We start from the raw sequence: 24,234 nt of genomic DNA on the forward strand, positions 1-24,234 counted from the left end.
GTCGATGCTTCAGGGTGGCCAGATCAATCTGCTGTCTCCAGGACAGATCCTGTTGAATACAGATACCCAGATAGCTAAATGCCTCTACCTTCTCAAGAGGGCCGGTACTCATATGTACAGTGCCCCTGTTTACTTTAGGTGCATTAAAAGACATGTACTTGGATTTTAGAACATTAACTTCCAAACCACGGGCGGCACAGAAGTCCTCGAAAATTATCAGAGCCTTCTGTAACCCGCTCGGGGTCTTTGAAACTATAAGACAATCGTCTGCAAACATTAATATGGGGATGTTACCTCCAGCAAGAATAGGAGCATCAACATTGGAGTCAATAAAAATGTTTGCAACATCATTTATATATAAAGAAAATAATGTTGGCGCCAGGACACATCCTTGACGGGCTCCTGTTTCTACGGGGAACTGTGGTGTAACATTGCCAGGACTACCCCACCTAATCTGGGCAAAATTCTCCTGGTGGAGCCTAACTATCAGAGACAAAAGATCCCCTGGCATTCCCATATCAGTGAGTACTTTCCATAATGTATGGCGAGGGACCAAATCAAATGCCGCCCTTAAATCTATAAAGGCGGCATAGAGGCTGCCTTTGACAATTAGAACGGTCTTCCAGTATAGCATAGTGAAATGCATAACTTGGTCGACCGTGCTAACGCAACTTCTGAAGCCAGCCTGTAAGTGGGACAAAATGCTGTACTCCCTCTCCCAGACCTGGACCTTATTTAAAATAAGCCTACCAATGATCTTCTGGGTAGTGTCGATCAAACTGATTGGTCGATAGTTTCCAGGCTGGGATTTGTCCCCCTTCTTGTAGACAGGGATTATTTCAGCCCCTTTCCATGATTTGGGAACCGGTGCTCCCCTTGCCACTACATTTGCCAATAGTAATATGTATGCTCCCCACAAATCTCTATCTTGTAGGAATAGATCAGCTGGGATACCGTCCATTCCTGGCGCTCTACCAGGAACAACGTTATCCAATGCCAGCTGAACGTCCCCCAAGGTAAAGGGATCCTCCAAAAAGGGTGTGTAAGACACCTCAACAGGAGAGTCATGCCCTGCTGCCATCGCAAACTGCGGTTTGAAATGGGATACCCATTTATCCTGTGGGACCCAATTCTGAGGTTTATCAGAGTTGCTATCCCCACCTCTCTTATAGGTGTTCCAGAACTTCCGTAGATCTTTATGAAGTCCTGCTTCCAGCAAGTCTGCCCACCTCTGCTCATCCCACAGGCGCTTGGATTTAAAAATGGCTGATTTATACGCTGCCCTGGCTACACGAACATCTAAACTCGAACCATTTTTAAGGGCTCTACCTAGCTCTAAACAAGCCTGCCTACAGTCTGCTGAATACCAGCGTGGAGAAACTTGTTTACAGGGACCACTTTTTTGGGAAGGCTTTACAAACACTGATCGCAGGTCCTTAAAAAAAGCCTCATGTATCCTGGTTGCGTATTCATTATCAGCGGTTGAACACTCCACTACCAGTGTCCCCTTCAGATCATTTGTTGCCTGTGTAAGCTTACCAGCTATAAAATCAACGTTCTCCTGATTGACCGCAACTTTAGCCCAGCGGACGTGACGCATATCATTAGTAATAACGACGTCCACTGGAGTAACAGCATCAGTCGCCCTAAATAAAGCTACTGGTGATTCCCAATAAGATATTTTGGCCGATAGAGGATTATGATCACTCTCTAGCCTATCCATAACTTGCATATCCTCCTCCACAGGCTCAAGCTAACAAGAATGTAATCTATTCTACTCTGCCAGGGGCCGGCCTTATAAGTATTTGCCCCACTTTTGTCACCCACTGTTCTACCGTTGGCAGATCTAACTCCTTTGTTTAGACAAAAAGAGTTAAGTTGAATAGCAATTTGCGTCCATCTTTTAATGGATGGTAAATCCAGTTTAGGGACCCCCCAAGTCCTATCTTTCTTCATCTGAAAGGTCCCAGTTATCATTCAGGAGAGGTTCAAAAGTTACATTAAAATCTCCTCCTACAATAATAATATTAGTATGGAGAGAATTACTTTCTAGGAGTTCCTCCAAAAGTGTTAACATTTCTGAGTTCTTACCCCCGGTACTTCTAGCATATACATTGTATAGATAAATAGGGTCTCGCTTTGGGAACTCTAGTAGGAGCGCCTGTAGATCCCTGTGCCTAGTAGGAATTACCTTAACCGTTACATCGACGGTCGACCTTTCCCTTTCTTTTCCGCCAGGATTCCATAGTTCAGGTACCCTGGGAAGTGTAACTGCTCCAGAGCCCAGGTTTCCTTGAATAGACATATATCATGTCTATTAATAAAGGAAATCCACTCTGGGGAGTCCATTTTCGCTCTAAGTCCCGCAATGTTCCAGGAAAGAAGTGCCCCTGTAGTACCAGGGGGATTTACAGAATTATTAATATCCTGGATGGTACCTGATACTTTGTTCTGTACACTTAACATCCCTAGAAGCGGCGGTTCTGAGATAGAGAAAGTGGGGTCCATAACAACAAGTGCAAGATTTGGAGCCTCATCGCTACTTATCTCCCTGGGTGATACTTCTCCAATCTGGAGTCAATCGTTATTATCCAAACCTGAAGAGGCATCACCTATAATCCTCTCTGACATTACACTAGTTAGTGTCCTTCTTTGGTAGGGTTGTGATCTCATTTGAATCCGGGAGTTATCTGGGGAGCAGGTCCTGTATTCCAGGGCTATCAAGCCCTCTGCTATCTTTGAGTTTTTTAAGACTACCTCGATACAGTCATAGGTGTCGCCAGGAGTTGCAATTCTTGTGGTTTTTGAAATATCCTCCCTGATAACAAACCTACACCCCCTGATATACCTAATCCAATGGATAGTCTTATTCGTTAGGGAGTCCGGAGTTTCATGGTCTCGCCCCATAGGTATTTTAGGAACGTTCACCATATAAACAGCCTTAGTGTGATTGAGATAGTCGTTATGGTAAAGACTAAAAGGTTTGAGGGAACTCAATCTTGGATCTTGCAGGCAACCCTCCTTTCTATTCTCACCCCTTCTGCTTCCATCTACTTGTGAAGTTTTAGGTATGGCATTAGGTTTTGTGGGCACGCTTTTGGGCAAGATTGACATAGTTTTTCCCTTTGCGTGCAAATTGCCTACCCGTTGAGTGTTTCCCCTTTCTTTCCTAATAGGCAAAGTAGGTGTCGGTGGAATAACTGTTAGCGGGGCAGGTGGAACACAGTTCTTCCCTCTAGCCGTGATATTGTTCGTGGGGCCTGTCAATCTCGCTTTTGTAGGATTAAGCGTATCAAGTCCAGAAGTGACCTTTTTGGCGTTAGCTAGGGCCGTCAAGTGATCGACTTTTACTTGCAATGCCTCCACCAACCCACACAGTTGTTTGATAATTACCCACAGGGGATCGGTTGAATGATCAGGGGACATCGGTACGTCAATATGACCAAGCACAGATATAGGATTTTCACTAACGGTGGGCGTCATCAAGTCTCCTACTGGGTCCTCACTCTCTATCTGAGACAAAACAGAGAACCTGTTGCTGCTAAATAACGGTTCTAAGTCCACCACGCTACCATCAGGATCTATGGGTGGGTTCAATTGATCTACACATAATTCATTCTCAGCATTTGATACAGTGTTAACCCCTGACCCCATCACAGATTTACACAAAAACATGTCAGGAATTTTCACCACCCCCTGTCTTGCCTTTTGTGCATCCCAGACCCTGTTTGCATAGTCTCCTCGTCAGGTATCTCAACAGTTTTGGGTGCTTGGGTCAGTATGTCTCCGCAATCTTGTATCAGATCGTCTATTCGGTCCATGACACAGTTGGCTCCAGCGTTAGGCATCCGTTTGGCCAATTGCTTACTTTTAAATTTTTGGGCTTTTTTCCCACCCTTAGGTACACCCCCTACTAGGTCACCTGAGTCTTCTGCCAGCTTCCGTTTCCCCACAGCTCCCGATCAATAGCCTGAACTAGAAAGATAAACGACTCACAAAGTACCTTAGTTGAAGATCCAGGGGGCTTGGCCCAGCCCAGTCCCTGCCTGTCCCGGACTGTCACAGACTGTCCGCCCTTTGACCGGGCTTCGTCCGGCGTTGGTCCCGCGCTGCGTCCCGCGCTGCGTCCCGCGCTGCGTCAAGCTGATGTTGTTTTAATCCCCGGCGGTCAGATGGGCGTGCCTCCGCTGACACCTGGTCGCGCACGGGCTCCTGGGCTTTGGAGTCCCGTGCGGTGCTGCTGCGGGTGGTCCTGGGCTCCTCCGGGAGCAGGAACCGCCTCCGTGCGGTGGATACTTGTGGCGCTGCGGGACCCGCGCCAGCGGGTCCGGTGAGGTGTTTTAAACACTGGCAGTCAGATGGGCGTGCCTCCTCTGACACCTGGTCGCGCACGGGCTCCTGGGCTTTGGAGTCCCGTGCGGTGCTGCTGCGGGTGGTCCTGGGCTCCTCCGGGAGAAGGAACCGCCTCCGTGCGGTGGATACTTGTGGCGCTGCGGGACCCGCGCCAGCGGGTCCGGCGAGGTGTTTTAAACACCGGCGGTCAGATGGGCGTGCCTAGGCTGACACCTGGTCGCGCACGGGCTCCTGGGCTTTGGAGTCCCGTGCGGTGCTGCTGCGGGTGGTCCTGGGCTCCTCCGGGAGCAGGAACCGCCTCCGTGCGGTGGATACTTGTGGCGCTGCGGGACCCGCGCCAGCGGGTCCGGCGAGGTGTTTTAAACACCGGCGGTCAGATGGGCGTGCCTCCGCTGACACCTGGTTGCGCACGGGCTCCTGGGCCTTGGAGTCCCGTGCGGTGCTGCTGCGGGTGGTGCTGGGCTCCTCCGGGAGCAGGAACCGCCTCCGTGCGGTGGATACTTGTGGCACTGACAACCGCTCGCCTCGTCCCCTCACCCTGTCACGCCGCCGCCCACTCTCTGAAACCATTAACAGATGAAATTGTTGAAGGAACACAGGGAGGGACCGAGTTGAACATGATACTTGAAGTGGCTGATACCTGGGATGAATTGAGGAAAATGCAGGAACAAGCGTCAGACTACGAGAAGAGAGTGTGGGGGACAGCTGGTTGTGTCAAAGGAGAATTAGATCTGTGGATTTCGGCTGATGGGAGGGCTGTATGAGTCCGATGGCACGACTGATACATGGTCCTGTACATCTGGGAAGAGATGCAATGATGCGAGTGTTCAGGCAGACTTGGTATAATCCCAAGTTTCGAACGGCTGCGGAAGCAGTGTGTCAGAGGTGTGTTACATGTCAACAGATGAATGTTGGGAAAAGAACACCAGTCATATTGAGTCACGTCTGAAGGTCCGGTGGACCCTTCAACAGGATGCAATTGGATTTTATTGAAATGCCCAGATGTAATCGTCTCAGATATGTCTTGGTGATCGTGTGTGTGTTTTCCAGGTGGGTTGAGGCATACCCAACACGTAGGTGCGATACACTTGCAGTAGCTAAGTTATTGTTGAGGGAGTTAGTGCCTCGTTTCGGGGTTCCGACCTCTTTGGAATCGGACAGAGGGACGCATTTTAACAGTGAAGTTGTGAAAATGCTCTGCTCAGCACTGAACATTGACCAGAGACTGCATTGTAGCTATCGACCAGAGGCTTCTGGCATAGTGGAGCAGATAAATGGAACTCTCAAGGCTCGAATGGCGAAAGTGTGCTCATCCACGTCCCTGAAATGGCCAGATGCATTACCATTGGTATTAATGAGCTTACGTAGTACGCCAGACAGGAGGACAGGTCTCTCACCCCATGAAGTGTTGATGGGGAGGGCTATGAGATTGCCATCTGTTCCTTCGGCGGCTTTGCTAAATATCACAGATGATCTGATCCTTGACTACTGCAAGGGACTTTCTGATGTCATCCATTCTGTGTCTCTTCAGGTGCAGACGGCTGAAATTCCGACCTCTAAAGACCTTTGTCACGATCTGTGCCCGGGTGACTGGGTCCTGGTGCGGAAGCACGTGAGGAAGAGCTGCCTAGATGTGCGCTGGAGAGGACCATTCCAAGTCATCTTGGTGACGAACACCGCCGTGAAGTGTGGTGGATTGCCGAATTGGGTCCATGCTTCTCACACCCAAAGAGTTCCAGCACCCCTGGAAGAAACAGCTCCTCTCGTTGATGAAAATCCAGCTGTGGAAGAAAATCTACTAGAGGGGACAAGCCAAGCTGTGGGGGTGTCTGAAGAAGCTGGTAACTCACCTGATCGAGCTGAAGGAAATCACAACGACAGTGACACAGAATCTGCCTCTGAATGGGGAAGTTGCTGTGAAGGTGATTGGAACGCAGAACAAGCTGAAAACAGTGATGAGCAGGGTGTACAAACGAGAAGCAGAAGAGAGAGCAGCACAGAGGCAAGTTGGCCTGAAAGGTGAAGACGGCTGAACGTAAGGTTGGCCTCTGAAAGGGATCTCGCCCCTGTATCTGAAGAATCAGACCCGGAGGAGGGAAAACAAGAGGCAGAGCAAGGAGGTCGGAGAAGGTCAAGGAGGGTGAGAGTACCTTGTCGAAGATACGCCACTCCTGAGTGGACCTACCCGTTGACAAATGCCAGGTGTACTGAGGTCCGGGAGGGTGAGGTCAGTGACTGTGACCAGTACGATCCCAAACGTTAAGTTGGAAGTGATACTGTTGGTACCTGGACTGGAAATTGAAGGTATACTGACACTCACTATTCCTAATCCCCCTTACCTAAGCAAGATACGTGATTTAATTCTGGATAGGCTAATTTTTCCTACTTTTGGTCCTGACATACCAGCTTACGAAGCAGTTGTTCTTCGGATGGAACTTTTGGATTATGTGCTGTCTGCAGTTGGAGCAAGTATCATCATTGATTACTAAAGACTTTTGAAAGACTTTTGTAAATAGCTGTTGAACTTATTAAGAGCTGAGTGGAAGAAGAAGAAATTTAGGGACTTCCCTTTAGGGAACGGAGAAGGGTTAGGGCTGTCTGATGGCGATGCAAATGAACTGAAAGGGGTTTTCTGCTTCCAGGTGTGGTTCAAGAACTTTCAAAAACCGAGAAAGAGACTTTGTGTTGTGGTTGAAAACGAAACACACTGTTATGAGACCATGGAGGCTGGAAACCCGACTCGTAGGGCTAAGTGTATTATAGGCACACTTATAGGTGGAGTGATATTCTTTATATTTTTAGTAGTTATAGTTTCCTATTTAGCACCACAAGAGCAGGCAGTGGAGGTTGAGGGAACCCCGAAACCTACTACCCCTAGCCAGAAAGAGGTCAAAATAGGAGCTGAGAAGGCTTTGCTAGTAGAAGAAAGTCGTAGATTACATGCAGATCTGTCTAAAGGTAATTTTGGGCAAAATGCGTATGCAAAGTTGTTGTATGAATACATTGATGCGATGGATGCGAAAGACTGCTATGTGTGTATGCAATTGCCGGCTTCAGTAGACAAAGGTATTAGATACCATCACCTTCCATTGACATATGGCATTTCATGTAGTTTGCTGCTTAGCATATTTTATGGGTGAAACCATTTTGAGTATTTCTTTTCGAATTATGATGCTGTGCTTCCGGAAGTCCCTGCTTATAAACACTTGAACAAGTGGGATTATTATAAGTCAGAGGATAGACTTGGTTATTTTTTCATTCCAACACAAGAGTTAGACACCCCATATGCACACCGACACAATTTGACATGTTCGTTATCAGAGATAGAGAAGAAGTTCATAGAACAAGAGGAAGATAGATACCAAAAGCAAAAACAGTTGCAGGCTTCAGGGCAAGGTAAAGTTGACTGGACGAATGAGGAGAAGTTGCACAAGATAAAGGGAACCTATGGTCCGATAGCCTTGGATGAGGTGCAGAAGGGGAAGTTGTGCCTTCACAGACCACAGACGTATTATTAAAATGTGTATGTGGGTCATACAACCTGTGAGCACACTTTCACATTGGAGTATTACACAAAGGACTTCCTGAAGAGTGTGGTACAAGTGATCCCTACTGTATACTTTGTCTGTGGGAAAAATGCGTATGTGCGGTTGCCGGAGAAATGGTATGGAACATGTTATCTGGCAATTATTTTTCCCAAGATATACCATACAGAAGACTTTGCTCTCTTGGAGGGTGGACACCAAAGGAGGGTGAAGCGGGGAGAGAGTGCGGGTGCAATAGTAGGTGATGTGTTTGGAGCAGCGATACCAATGTTGGGAGTGATCCTGAATGATGTGAAGATACGGCGGTTGGCAACTGTGGTGGATGAACTATCAATGAGTACAGCTAAGTCGTTAGTGTTGGTTGAGGGTGAGATGTTGTCGATAAGGACAATGGTTTTACAGAACCGTCTTGCATTAGACGTCCTTCTAGCAAAAGAGGGAGGAGTCTGTAAACTTTTGAAGGTTCAGGAATGTTGCACGTATATTCCAGATAATTCTAAGGATCTGAAGAAATATATACGTTACATTACTGCCATTCATTATTAAATTGAGGACTTGGCGCAAGAGAACGTGTGGGAGACAGTTGGCAAGGGATTTGGAAATGTTGGAAACTGGTTTGCAAGTTTGGGAAGGAGTTTCCTTGGATACATACTCAAACCTCTCATCATTATAGTGGCATGTGTGATTGGGTTGTGGGGTTTGATGAGACTGTACAAGTGGTATAGGTCCAATAGGTTGGCAAGGTTGATGAGGGTGCAAGAGCAAAGAATGGAGAGGCTGCAAGACAGTCAATATCGGAGCTTGAGAGCGTTGGAGATGCTCAAGCGAGGGAAAGTAGCCACAAGTTCTGTCTAGCTCGGTTCCTACCCTGAGTGATGTTGGGGTTGGTGGTGATGACACAGGTCAACAAAGGGGGGAACTGAGAGAGCGTAAAAATGAAGAAAATTCTGTAGGGGTGCATCATATTCACGAGTAGTCAGCACCCACATGTTTAGAGGACTTAATAACTGTGTTCAAAAATAATGTAGGATTGAAAAATAATGTAGACGGTACTAGAATTATACTGAGGGCTAATGTAATGTGCTTTAAGAATCAGTAAGGCTGGTTTAACATAGAAATGTCGTTTGCTGTGAAGATTTTCATTAATAAGAGTGTGTTTAACAAATTACCGTTGTGCCTTTAGTATTGTTTAGTAAACTTACAGTTGCAATAATTGTGATTAAGCATTTTAAGTAGAAAATAGTATTTTGCATTAGAGTTTGGTGTTAAAGAATGAAGTGCATTGCTTTTGTTAGCCTGAGTATACACGTAAACGTGCAGAGGCCTAGTTCATGGAAATCGCGTGGGCCTGTTTGAAAATGCTTTGCTTAAACGATAAACCATAGAAATGTTTTGAGAAAGCTGCTTTAGTTAGAAGTTAACTGTAACATTCGAAATGTGAGCCTATTCATATGCATTCCTTTGCAGGTGTCAGACTAAGTAGATAATGCAGAAAAGGGTCCATTGTGTATGAGTATTAAGATGGTAGACCTAGACATGTAGGAGTGACTGAAGAATTTAAGGAAGCAACCAGAAGCGAAGAAGAGTCTGGGACCCAAGGACACTCGAACGGACAAGGATGGAAAGATGCCATGATGGAAAGTTTCTGCAAACCAACACCTTCGAGAAGGGCGTACCCTGGGGAGTGTCGTCCGCATTGTGGGGTTTTGTATTAGGGACAGCACCCCGAGGGTGGAGGCAGAGCAGATGGACTGGGAGTCAGAGAGAGCGGTTGGTCAGGCAGAGAGCCTAGCTATGACTGAGCAACTTGGAGGTTGAGATTGAAGGAAAGTGAGTGATCTTCTTTGGAAGTCACCACGGCTGACACCTTTGCTAGGATTGGGGCATTGTTGAGTAGGGATGTCACTTAGTACAGTGTAGGGACAGATTAACCTGGATTTTATTCCTTTTTCCAAATGCTTACTAAAACTCAGGTTGTGGCAATTCTCGTTAGCCTGATGATCCTTGAATTAATTTTGGTATTGTTTCTTACTTGACTGATACTTTTCCGTAGGATTATGGTTGTATTAGTACCTGTTTATCTTCTGAAACTCGTGCTGAGATGTTTATACATCCAACTGTCTTTGGCTTTGTAATACAATTTTGAACTTAGTCTTTAGTTGGTGGTTTTTGGGGAAACTAATGGGAGCCAATTGAAAGCGGTTTATGATTTGGTTAAATAGATTGCCCATTTCACTCTATGACAGGTAAAAAGGTCTAGTCGACCTGTGACGGGATTCTGGAGAATACTTTGCAATTTCTAGAGAAGTAATCCCGCCTTTCCAGTATGTATGTGCTTCTATTATTATTGTTAATAATTAAATACAGCTATTGATAAAACTCACATATGTGAAAGTGCATTCATACGAGATAATGAAGAAAAAGGAGTTTTGGAGAAATAAAAAAGTTGCTTAAGATCACAATTTATTTACAACAAGGGGTGGTGAGGGACAGAGTCTCTGAATTAAACAGAATACTCTCACCCAGTCAAGAGATCAGGGCTAGATCCAACACCGTTTTTTAGCTCACTGCACCATCCCAGTTTCAGAACCTGACTGTATGCAAATTAGTCTGTTCCTGTCCCAGTGATTGATGGGAACAGGGCAAACCAAACTACAAAAGCCAATTCTTACACTGGGAAGGAAACAAGCTACCGGCTTGCTTGAATCCTGATGGTGCAATGAGCAAGGGACCCACATCTGTGGTCTGCTCAATTCAGACACTCTGTTCATCACCACCCCCTTTTGTAAATCGATTTTGGCCACTATAGGTGTGGCAGGGTATACTCAGACATGAGTCCCTTTCTCACTGCTCCATCAGGATTCAAGCAAGCCGGGCCGAAGAGGCTGAAATGCCAGAAACCGGTCCCCGGTAGCTTGTCTCCTTTCTGGTAAAGAATTGGCTTGGTAGTTTAGTCTGCCCTGTTCCCATGATGCACTGGGCCAGGGACAGACTGATTTGCATATAGCCAGGTTCTGAGCTGGGATGGGGCAGTGAGATAAATAACGGTGATGGATCAAGCCCTGATCTTTGGACTGGGTAAGAGTGGTCTGCTCAATTCAGACACTCTGTTCATCACCACCCCCTTTTGTAAATAAGATCACAATTTAAGCAGGTAAGCCACAACTTGTCCAGGTTTCCTGGTTGCACTTTGTACAAATCAGCTACTAAATTAGTATTTATTTGTCTTACCATTTTTATGTTAGCGCTTTGTTTTTATCTTACTGTATTTTCCTGCAGTTTTTATATAGCACGAAGTCCACCTGAAGGTACTTGAGCGCTTTATATGAGTACCAATTACAGTGCACAAGGTCACATTCATTTTATATTGGAACAGAGCGATTAAGGGCCTTATTTAGAGTTCAGAGTGACAAACTCTATCTGTCACAAGCTTGACGGATATCCCGTCTGCCGTATTACAAGTGCATTATATCCTATGGCACATGGCATATAGCGGATGGAATACTTGTCTAAATCAGGCCCTAAGTGATTTGCCCAGAATCACCCGATGTTAAGCTGAAGCTGAGGCTCGAAACAGTTCCCCGTTTCCAAAGTCGGCAACTCTGGCTATAACACTATGTACTTGGTAGAGGAAAGGTGACATGCAGAAGGCGCATGAAAGCTTGGCTCGCTCTAGGCTCGAGGTTCCAACAGGACCGCGAGCTGAGCCAGAGCCAGACTTCAAGCTTTAGCCTTGTTCGAGCTTTCAGTGGCTTGCCCACCTCTAATAAGCACCTTGATTTTTGCAACGTACTGTGTGTTTTTTATTGTATCTTTCCAGAAAAAAATATAGATACAGCTGCATCTTAGACATTGGCATTGATTGCTGCCTGAGTCATATATTGTGCGTTTCCATGGTAACAACACAAAAAAACCACTGCAGTCCTGTTGGAATGAAAGGCATCATTGTAGAAGCATTTTTCCATTATTCTTAGTCTTTGTGACTGGAATGGGGGAATGTGAAAACATGCTTGTTGTTCTCTGTGAAGTCATTTGTGTGGGATTCTGAGTACAGGTCATTTTTATAGCTGTGTCCTCTTGACATGCATGACAATGGATGACATGATGGCGTGATTGTGTGAGCCAGGTCCATGAACCGTGTCTTATGCAATGATGGAGATACGAATCTCAAGGGCACTCATCTGATGCACAATGAGAACAAGTATGAACACTTAGAGGCAATGTGTGTCTTCAGTGAAAAAAATACTTCAAACCTCTACTAAAGCCTGGAAAAAATAAAAGTTTGAGAAAGTTGCGTTTGAACAAAATCCTAAGCCTTCCAATGCACTACTGCTCCTTCCACAAGATAACATCACGTATGTTACTGCACACTACATGAATGGAAATATTACATGTGGCATCATCAATGAAATAGTGATGGCACCACATAGCTTTTTGAAAACCGGTTTTACATCAATTCATGAACTATTTTTTTTTCCTGCTTGTCTATATCTTTCTTCAAATGTGCTGTGGTTTCCATAGATATACATAGAGCTGAGCAGTTATACTGACAGGCTTATACTATAAATCTATTTTACAGGTGCAACTTTCTTTCTCACCGTCTCCCATCATTTCTAATCTCGCGGACAGATTCACCGCCATCACAAGGTTATCAATTATTATTAATGCCAGGGTCCCAGCTGACCACTTAGAGGATCTGTCTCTGTATTCCTCTTGGCCCGTGGAACCACTTTATGTTGGACGGATAGTCCCAATGCTCAAATTTTTGAAATGCCCAAACTCATCAATTCCCATGGAAACAGTGTAAATGTAAATCGAAGCAGTAATGCTCAACAACACGTTTTGATAGTGCCAACTAAGTACATCCATGCAGTATGTAGCTATAAAATTGGAGCTCGTCAGCTCAATAAACTGAAATATTCTCTGCACAGTGCTTCTAATCGCCATTGTATCAGTACTTTTTCATCTCGCATTTAAAATACTTCCCTCTCTGCTACTCCCTGGACTGCTTTCCTTAACTGTGTTCTGCTTTTAAGAAATTCGTAGTCAACCTGCTCACTAGAAAAGCTTGTCCCTGTGTTCACCGATTCTGAAGCGCCCAATTTTCATTCTTTTTTTATTTATTCCTACGTTCTCTTGCTTCTTAGAGCTCAATTATAAATTGGCCAAAAAATATGAGAGTATTTTCCCCTATTCCCGAAATTTCCGACACTGCAATCATCAAAAATTCAGGGAAGGGCAGCAATACTGCAGATTACATGCTTTCGCAGTATGACATGTGACATGGGTTTTTCGGATATATTTGGTATTTTTTCGCAGAGTTTTCAAATTGGTCATTTCACCTGACTTGAGCAAACTAAACGTCCAGATGAAAAGCACTCAACCTTTGGTGTTCCTGCAGGATTTGTAACCCTGACATGACCAGTAACTCCAGTTACAGCCCCCATCAGGATTAAATGGCATTTGTACTAAGGTCCTTTGTAAGTGAATTTTGGAACAATAGTTGAAAGGTTCTTGTCTCGAGAGTAGATTTGCACTATTATCTAAATACAAACTCCCATTTTACTCATAAGGGCTTTCACCTTTTGCAAATCCTAGGTTTAACTAATGTATTCAAAAATATGTCTGCCTGCTGACCCTGTGGCTACCAGCCTTGACATCCCCTTTCATCGCCAACAACAAAGTAATCACCTGGTTCAATGTCCTAGTAAAAACCTCATTTATTACATACAATTTTTTAACCTCATCACTAGTATCTAACTTTCCAAACACGCCCTTGATATTCACTCTGCTGCAGAATATTTCAGCTTTGTCAGGAATTTGAAATTGGCATTTTCTGGTAGAAATTTAGGGTATAGACAGACACATTTTAAGTGACTCTGCTTGGATAACAGAACAGAACTTGGTGGCAATAATAATCCAGTTCTTAGGCACTCATCTTCTGACAGACAATTGTTTCTTATGCCTTTAAAAAGGCAAAATGGATTCATAAAAATTGCCTGAAACATGTTATTGGCTATATTGAAGTAATTTATTTTAGTCACTAGCACAAATATTGGCCAATCGCTTTGAGTTTATGAGACCTATGCTTGCACTGAAAGCACTATTCTTAGCACTCGAAGGTGAGGCCAAGGCCCTCCTCTGCCCTAACGAAAGAAACACAGGGTTAAGGATTGGTATGCATCGCTTGAAGGTGATGGTAAGATGCACACAGTATAGAAAGCATATGCGGTTCAATTGAAGGCGCAGATATTTAATTTCTACGCTTGTTGCGGCTGCTTCTAAACAGAAGCACAGTTCTTCCTGCATTGGGATCAATACTCCACTGGGGCAGCGCAAATCATTCATTACAAGATTTGCATGGCTCTATGAGACAAACAACTCTCTGTCCCAAAGGTGGGAAATGTTTTTCACCATATAAAAAGCAGGACATCATCTTCACACCTTTCACAACACTTGTTCCATCCTGGAAACTGTTGAGCAAGACTTTGGCGAAGAATACTTTCCGCCTTCAGATATCCAGCAGCTGAACTTAGGCAAATGGTGTTCTCTAGAGAATATTACTAATTAACAGCGCCTCTGGATTTACAAAGGCATTGACAAGCAAGCTAGGTATTAATGGAGGGCTGCGCTCTCTACTAAACCTGTTGAAGCTAATGTCCCTGCCACAGCCGATTTAGACCCATTTTAAAACAAATATTGAATTTATTCTGCACTTTCATCAAAGCGATGTACAAGACAAAGCCAAATACTGCTGAATAGAAAGAGACTATTGAAAACAGATGGCCTTGCATTTGGCAGCATAATGAAAGAGGCAGACAGAACATAATTCCTGTGTTTGGAGTGAGTAAGAGGAAAGTGCGGATGAAGGACTGGCAATGGGGGAACGGGCAAGGCAGAAAGAACTTGGAAGGCAGAACGAAGAGTATGCAGAGGAATGGAGAGGTAATTATTAGAAGAGAGATAGGGCCGGGCAAGATCATTAATACATTTGAAGTTGACATCCAGAAAAATAATGAAAGAGGAGATAAGAAAGAAATGAATTCCTACACAGAGAAACAAACAGAAAGAAGGTGTAAGCAGAGAAGGGAGACAGCAGAAGAGCCGGGTTGCAGATTTGAAAATCGATAGAACAAGGGCAGTGGGAAGGAGGAATTACATAAATGGAGGAAAAGTAATCAAGCGGAAATACAGGGAGAGTTGAGATAAAATGTTTGTGACTTGGAAAGTATTACATAGCAACTTTCTTTGTGGACTATGGAGTAGGTACCATCATGAGGGTGCAACAGAGAGTATTTGTACAGAAAAAGAGAGGAATCTTAGCTATTGCCAAGATTAAAGGGCAAGAAAGAGAGTTATAAGAACAAGATATTTGAAGTGGGCAAAAGGAAAGCATGGGGGACGGCACAGAGAAGAAAAGGTTCTAAGGGGCATATTATCAAGCAAAGCGTTAACATTATTGCCGCTTTAGCGGCAGAAAACTGCCACTAAAGCGGCGATAATGGGCTTGATAATACGCCGTAGAGAATTCCCATAGAAGCCAATATTCACAGAAGAACATGGACTTCTAGGGAAATTCACAAGGGCATATTATCAAGCCCATTATCGCCGCCTTAGCTGCAGTTTTCTGTTAACGCTGTTTCTTGATAATATGCTCATAAGTTGTCCTTGAATTGAGATGGAGAGAGTAGGGGGGACATACCATACTGGATAGGGCAACCATCATAAAACGATGAAGTTGCAAGAGGACTTAAAGAAATGAAAAGAAAGGGCCATCTGGGAGTTATTTGTGTAAGAATGGCAGGAAGGTCTGAGGAAAGAGATATGAGAAGGTAGGAAGAAGGCGTAGGCGTTGAAGAGAAGGGGTACCAGAACAAACCACGTGGGACCATCATAGACAGGAAAGTGGGTGAAATCAGATATTTGCCCTCCCAAGTAACAACATAGGAATTCTCTCTGAAATAAAGGGACCTATGGGAGTGCTGTACCAGAAAACGCAGGGACTAGAGGGAAGTGATCATGAAAGAGTAGTTGCCAGTAACAAAACATGCAGAGAGATCAAGTTTGATGAACAGAAGACTGTGCTGAATTGGAAAGAGCTATAATGCTGTTAAATATCTGTGATGTTCATGATCTCGAAGATAGAAATAAATGCAATGGTTTACAAGATGTTAGTTAAAGATGCTAATCTGCGATATTTAGAACAATATTCAATTGGACTTATCAAGCAGTTTAGTGAACAACACATTTTAGATGGGTATTTATTGCGGTCTGTCCACAGACCGTAAATTCCCAAGAAAATAAAATAAAAAAATGATAGCCTACATGTTTAGTTTGATCTTAGCAGATCTGACAACACACAAAGTCTAGCAAACCAAGTTTAAATGTTATTTAATTTTAAAACAGACCTTCGTTCTCTCATTGATAACAATAATTCTAAAAGACATACCGCTGCCTTAACCGTTTTAGCATGAAATGTGTGCCAGTACGTTACATATCAGCCACCTTTCATTGTTTTACGGTGGGGAGATCTTTTCAGAATGAGTCATTTACGGTTGTTTCCTTCAGTAGATTGATAAAAATGTGTAAACTCACGTTTTGTCCTTGTTTAGGCTCTTTGATGCAACTTTTAACCTCTTCAATGCTAATGACAAGGGTAACTCGTCATGCACTGCCCATTCATTTCAATGGAAATCTCATTATATGGAACCAACTCCAATAGCGTCCAAGTTGTTAAGATATGCTTACCAACTGACTGATAATTAAGTCATTAGTGGAAAGTGGATTTAAACAAGAACTCAAGATCAAGTACCAATGTACAGAACATTGCTTCTGCATGCTTTTAGAATAAAACGCGAATATTAGGGACTTACTCTGTTTTTGGAACTTCTTTTCTTAACCAATGGAAATCTGATTGGGACACAAACTTCAGTGTTTGTAGCACGTTGGCAAAATAATCCGTTTCTGAGAACTTTAGCTAAACAAATAAAAAACAAAGCTATTTTTTCAACCTTCATTAAGTATCAAAACTAGAGTTTCAGAAATATTTCAAACACAGTTTGCCATTGTATTTCATTCCATCGTTTTAACTTATCAATGACATTAGACAAAGGAACCAAATAAATGAAAAACAGTCTTGGTCAAGCAACAAATAATAACATGTAATGGAGAATAGAATAATTAACAGTGGTTAAAATAAATGGAAGCATTTCTTGCAAACACCTCTATTAATTACTTTTAAGACAATAATTAAATATTCTGATCCTTTAGTTGTTAAAATAGCAAACGTTTAAAAAAAATCTGATAGACAATTATACAATTTATGTAGTCAAACTCTATGAGAATGCACCTTCGAGGCTGCAATAGCAATTTAATGGTAATACCATTTTCTGAATTGCCCAAACATAGCAGAAGAATAACGGTATATGAAAAGGTGCCACCTATGGCTAGGACCATTTTAAGCTACTGGGTGTGCCACAATAGTGTGTATTTCCTTATTTTAGAGATGCCCTATTCTCATTTGTATATTGCATAACTTGTAAACAAGAAAAACAAATACATAATTAATAAGTGCGGCAGCCCAAAGCTTGCCTGGGAGTCTGCCACTGGTGCTTCCAAATGCTGGTGTTCCCATGCCAAAATGGAGGATGGGAGGCCTATCAGAAGACCTTACCTGTTGTTTGTGTCATCAGGAGATTTACGACTTTGCTCTGCATTTTATACATCTGCCCAATGCTGACTGACCAACAAAGAAGATTTTTATGGGAGGAATTTCTTGTCCAGGGAATCAGATCCTGTAGGGCTGCATTTGTGGAGTCAATTGACCCAATCAATACAAGGTTGAACATTAGACTAGTGCAGTTCTTGGTCATTTTTTAAAAGTCTTTTTAAAAATGGATTATTGCCATCTTGCACATTGGCACTTTAATAAACCACACTCTTGTATATAGAGTGTGGCTCAATGATTAGAGCGGCAGACCCTGATGCAGAGGTCTAGCCCGGGACCAGGGTTCAATTCCCCGCCTCGGCGGGTCTTGGACTCAAAAATTCCACGGACCTGATAATTCTTGCCTCGGTGCCTATTCCAATCATGGAGTCCCACTCTGCAACTCTGGGCAATAGCTTGCTTAATCTCCACAACGGCCGCCACAACGCTAAGGATGCCTGGCCTCCACCTTGGGGGTGCCCAGGAGTGGACGCCTCACAGGGAAAGCCAGGATGGGTTCCACAGCGGTATTCGTACAAGCGCCTTGAGACCCTTGCGGGTGAGTAGTGCGCTATACAAGTATCAATTTACATTTTTACCTTACTTGGCCGAAAACCATTGCCCACCTAGCTTAGCACCTACTTCCGTTTCTTGAACTTATACATAAGCACTTCTACTACATATAGCAGTGTGTTTTTAGGATATCAACAATAGACAGCTCCGCAAATATTTTACCCTATTCCAACTAAGGACATTGTCGGTACTTGATCAAGTCATTCCGAGTTTTTATTACCTGTATTTGTCAATTCTATCCTTATAGATAGAAAGAGTTGAATGAAGTTGTAAAGGTCCATCAACATGAGGTTTTATGGCTGGCGCAGATATGACGTATTCTTGATTGTATTTTTAATTCTTTTCAAAACTGCTTCTTATTCTTGATTGTATTTTTAATTCTTTTCTAAAATGCTTCGTATTGTCTATTGTGTTGTGTATATGGTTTTAATTGACTAATAAACAATGATTTCTTTCTCAATATTTGGCAGCTGCATTGTCTTGAATCCACCTCATGACTTTCCTCCATCACACTATGCTCGCTGTCTTATTACTTCTCTCTAGTAGGTTGTTTTTCGTTCCTAATTTCTCCCTTGTCAACGTTTTCATATCTTTCTCAACCTCCTTCTTCTGCCTTTTTTTCTATCTCTCTTACTCTGGGTTATAATCATATGATGAAAAATAAATACAGGTCACAAAAACCGAATGCCCTTGCCGCCACCTAGAACCAGCGGCCCAAATGAATCCATGGATGTCATTTACGGGTCACCAGAGGTCGCAGCTGAGGCCCCTGGCTTCTCTTTTGCAATCCCTGGCATCATCTTCCGACCCGTGTCACTTATCTTGTCAGAAACACAGATTAAAGATGGCTCCAGACGAGCCTTCTTTTGTTTCCATTGTTCCAACTCGTGGCCTCTGTCAAATTTTCACTTTCGTTTTTCAGGTGCATTTCATTTTCAATTTCGGAAGTATCCACACATGACATACTTTCAAATTGGAAAAAAAAATCTGCAACATAAAAGTGAAAACTGAGGGTCTTCAGCAATGCCCTTAGAAGTTGCACTACAGCATTTACACTTTACATTTTTCAAACGTCTAGTTGAAAGCCGACAGTACAGTCCTTGTAGCGTTTCTGAGTAATAGAGGCTCAGCAACAGATCTCTAGTGCAGAGAGCAGAATGTTTCCATGTAAAGTGAAAAAAATGTTGTATTCATATTTATTCACAGGATTTTGCAGTTGGTATTTCTCTGTGCTTTACCGTAAAGTGGCATATAGTGAAAAGACAAAAACGCATCTCTCTTACCCAGGGCGACATCACTAACATTATTCGACTATTAGCATTATAAAGGTTGCTTTATTTGATGACATCCGGGGGGGCTGTGAGATTTGTCGAGCCACCATTCACTGGAAGCCTCCTTGTTTATAAGGATCAATGCACTGATCACAGTTCAATACAAAGTGCACTGCAGCGACAAAGAACATGTATAATCATGTCTGTAATGTCACTAAAGTTAAAAGTTGGATGATTTCACTTCCAGTGATATTGAGGTCTTGGGAAAATGCAAGTTCATTTCCTGTAATGCAAATGATGGTCATGTGAGCTGTGAGGCCACTTCAACTACCCCAAGCATTTTAGCCAATAGGTGTACCTGAATTATTCTTCACATTTGTCACTCTAAAACTGCAGATCCATTGAGGTCCATATAGTCCATTTTCCAGAAGTATCTTGCAGTCCTATTTCTCGGAAATTGTGCAGCGAGTGCCTGCTTCACTCCAGTATACACTAATCTATAATTTCTGTATATATGTAGCTACTTTGAAAAATATCTATGTCTCCCAAGAAAGCCTATGTCCACATCAGTGGAGCAACTGGTGAAAACAGATATTGGTGTATAATAATAACTAATTTATTAAATGACACATAATGCTACAGCTTTTGATGGTTCCAACTAACTGTGTCAGACATAAGGGGACGCCCAGCTCCAGGGTTGGAGCTCATTCACAGGTATCTCCTCACCACGCTAATATCTCCAAAGAACCTCTTTATATGTCTCCGACACTGAACGGAAAGTGAGCCACACTGATGACTGGGATGCCATAGCAAGATTATTAGGTCAACAGCCAAGAACACTTCTGAGCTACTGACGAATCTTAAATAGCAGGCATTTCTGTCACCTACTTCAATCGTATTCATTTTCTTTAATGACTGATAAGATGAACTGATGAGTTGCCCATGGCATGATACAGATCCATGATGTGTGTGTCATGCCAGATGCAAGCACTTAACTCATTGGATGATCAGGCTACTATACAAGTGGCCAACACCGGGATAACTTCTTTTTATCTAAGACAAGATGTGTGAGTTAGTGCGCCTTAAAATAATTCAGCATATGGATTATGTAAGGCAAGTCTGTAATGACCCTTCCTCTGCAGTGCTCCAAACTTGCATATCCAGCATCTGCTTAGCTCTTGAAACACATAATAAGACACAATAAACCTACCACTCAATACACCGTGATCAGAGCATATCTCTGATCTTCATACTTCACATACACATAACCCACCTTACAAACCTGCACTCATGTGCTACCAGCCTACACACCTCTGGCTACTCAGCAGCTCTCTATGCCCTCTATATCACAAGCATCAGCAGTTTTATAGAGCTTCATTTTCTCTTCAGTAGCACTTAAGTACAGCTCAACTTTACAGATAGACCACGCTGACCTTTCATATTCAGACAGTGAGGTAGAGCACTTCTGAGCCACACCAGGGGCTTCAATGAGATGACAATGGCAGCAACAGAAAATCTATATCAATATGTATGTAATGTGAAGAATAGTGAGGAAGTATGTGCTGTTTATTTGATTGAGGCCCCCAAGCCAGATTGGAGGCTTTGGCTAAAAGGGTACCATCAGTTTTAGAACCTCTGTCACTTTTTAACAAGTACCAACCATCTTTTCCACAACCAAAAACATCTTCAAGTATCTTGATTCCAACAGGGTGGCAGCTGCGTGAAACTATCCCTGTCAGGGTCAACCACAAAAGTCACTAAAATTGATGTGTGCTTAATCTTCTGATATCTTGGCACAAAAGAAGTCATGCTTATGCAGCACACAAAAAGTAATGAAGTAAAAACACAACTCAAGAAAACCTACACAACAATTTAGAACAATAGAGTACATTTAAATGAACTATTTCACACCGAAACAATAAAAATCCAATATGTAGAACAAGAGTTTTTAAAGTTTATTGTAAAATCTAGCAAATGTAGGATCAAAGCACCAACCACAGACATCTAGATGCGCGAGACAGGGTCAAAGTTAATAAATATGGTTGAGCGTGGTTTGGGTACAAGAAGTGGATTGGGCCCGGTATGCGCTTACCTTTGGATTCAGAAGAAATTTGGAAGAAAATGTTCAGAGAAGGTAAAGTTTAGTGGGGCAAGGCTACAGTTGGTGTCCGAGGAGGAGGCTTTGCTCTCGGGGAGTCACCGAACGAAGTCACAGTAAAGATTTCTATGTTCAGAAGTCACACTTTGTCAGGAACATGAAGCTCAAGGATCTAGTTGACGAGAGTTCCAGGAGTTTAAGAAAGACAAGGGAAGGTATGACACTGACTACAAGTACACAGACATATTTTTGCTTTGCTCCTTTTACCATTCTGTTCGTTGTTTTGTCTGAATGTTGTGGGTCACGGCTGTGCCCACTTGTTATTAATGTACTCATTCTGTTTCATTAAGAGAATTGTTAAATAAATTCCTTGTCCGGCTGGACAAAAGACATAACACTTATCAGGTGTGTGATTATCAGTTTAGTATACCATTGTGTCCACGAGTAGGTGCCACTGTTTTTTGAAACATGAGAGTTCCAGGAGGCCAGATACCCTTCACTGAGGGGCTGCTGAAAAAGATTTGCTGCTGCAGTGAAGAACAGGGCAAATACAGCAAGATGATGCACGGAGTGCTGAAACTTTTCAAACACTACCCCCCAGTCAAGAGATCTGGGTTAAATCTATTGTTCATTTGCTCACCATGCCACCATGGTTTGGACCCAGCCATATGCAAATCAGTTTAGACCCTGCTCCTCATGGGAACAGGTGTAGCAAAACAGTCTTCTGGAGTAAATCACAGGCTGCATTTTTATACCTACTGCCTTCACTGAAGTAGGAGAACTATCCAGAGAATTCCCTTTGGAGTCCTTGAAGCATCCTTACTCTCCTGCCCTGGATCCAATCTGGGTCCAGGAACAATGCAGTGGTGGCAGGTCCTTTGTGTGAAGTTAGAGCATAGCCTATTAGGTTGCAAGTGGGGCTGTGCCCAGTTCCGTCTCCACATCCTGCAAGTTGATGGCCCTTTTAAGCACCCTGATCCCTACAATTGTGTGGCTGTCTGTGAAAAATAACTAAAGTTTAACTGACAACAACACCCAGTCATGTGAGCTAGGACAGGCTGCAAGCGCCAAATAGCTAGGACAGGCAGGAGAATGTCAACTTTGTAAAAGTCAATATATATTAGGGCACTTTTACGAGCCCCATATGCCGCACTGCGGTGTGTGAAAACTTCCCTCCTTTAATTCACTTCTTCCAATTTTATCCAATATCATCTTAAGAAACCAATTGTACTCAATATTTTAAACACTTTTCAATGTTCATTAAAACACTGCAGAGACAGCGTCCTTTCACCCTCCATCTTTATTTTAGCATCTTCAAATGTATACTGAGTGCCCATCAAGGCTTTTTCACGGCAAAACAAACAATCAAAGGTGAAGCCAAACAGAGCAGGCTTGTCACGTAATATACCCAATGCATTTCAAGCGCCCTAAGATATAGTGATTATATAAGCTGTGTGCTGGGGCAGTACACAGCAACTGTTTCGCACACATTAATGGACAAAATAAGATTTGAAGAATTAGTTTATACAAGGGAAGGAGTGCATTCTTCTCTACATATTTTTCTAACTTTGTAAAAGTGGCATTTTCAAAATTGTAATTCAAAATACAACTTTACCCTTCAAGGAGGATTTTTTTATTGCAATTCTACAGACAGTAAACATGAAAATTTTACCTGTTCCCAATCAAAGGAATTTAGAAGTTTTCACTCCCAGGACATGTAAAACTTGAAAGCACTTGTTCAATAGTTTAAGTACAATGCACTGTGCCTGATGGGCAGGCCTACCATAAGGGTGATGTATGTGTCACAAAAAGGAAGGGTAGGCCTGGCAAGAGGTTTCTTTTGCCTGGCTGAGTGGGGCAGTTTAAAACTGCATTCAGGCTGCAACGGCTGGCCTGGGACATATTTTAATTGGCTACATATGTGCGAATTATATGTGGTGCAGGTCCACTAGTAGAATTTACAGTCCCTGGGTATAAGGTATACCACTCTACAATGGACTTCTGAGAAATTAAATATGCCAATCAGGTGTGTGTAAGCACGTTTTACCACAGTTAAGGGGGAGAGCACAAGCACCTTACACTGGTTAGCAGTGGTAAATGCACAACCTTCTAGGGCCAACAAAAATGAATTCAGCAAAAATAGGTGGGTTAAAGGCAAACAATTTGGGGGTTGGGCCAAGTCCAACAAGTGCCCTTCTTTCGACCAATGACTGAGGCACATGCATAAGAGGTATGGATGCGAGGGGTCCATACAAAATGTCATAATCCAGCTGGGTCAGCTTTTCCATTATCTTCAATAATCACTCACTATTTGCAACCTCATTCAGAGCTGAGAATAATAACGTTTTAAACAGGCCTCAATAATCTAATCAAAGTCCAGACAATCAGGGTCCAAGCAAGGGGAAATGGACTGGACATACAACTGCCAATATCAGAGAAGACTTGCTCTTCTCGATCCATAAATAGTATTCTTTGTCCCTGGCACTTCTTGCCTTATCAGCTGCGAAAGCGTACTAGAATTACTGAAGGAATTAGCTTGAATAACTGGAATAGCCCTGTAATGGTACCAAGCATTCCTATAAAACCACAGCCAGAAAATCAGAATTTGATTCAGGATCTTTACTTTCGCCTGAGACCACTGGCGGGCATTATATCATAATGACAGGCAAAGTTCCAAATGTATACTGA

The 24,234-nt window shown here is 43.1% G+C and overlaps 1 protein-coding gene across 1 annotated transcript in view; it reads right to left on the reverse strand.

Moving 5' to 3' along the window:
* PHEX (phosphate regulating endopeptidase X-linked) overlaps positions 1 to 24,234 on the reverse strand; it is a 1,438,972-nt gene that overhangs the window by 412,631 nt on the left and 1,002,107 nt on the right. The window contains exon 14 of the mRNA XM_086934549.1: positions 16,772 to 16,875. Coding sequence (XP_086790675.1) covers positions 16,772 to 16,875 — 104 coding nt within the window. The remainder of the gene's footprint in view (positions 1 to 16,771; positions 16,876 to 24,234) is intronic.

Source organism: Lissotriton vulgaris, chromosome 8, assembly GCF_964263255.1.
Source record: "Lissotriton vulgaris chromosome 8, aLisVul1.2, whole genome shotgun sequence".
In the NCBI taxonomy this organism is placed as follows: Eukaryota; Metazoa; Chordata; class Amphibia; order Caudata; family Salamandridae; genus Lissotriton; species Lissotriton vulgaris.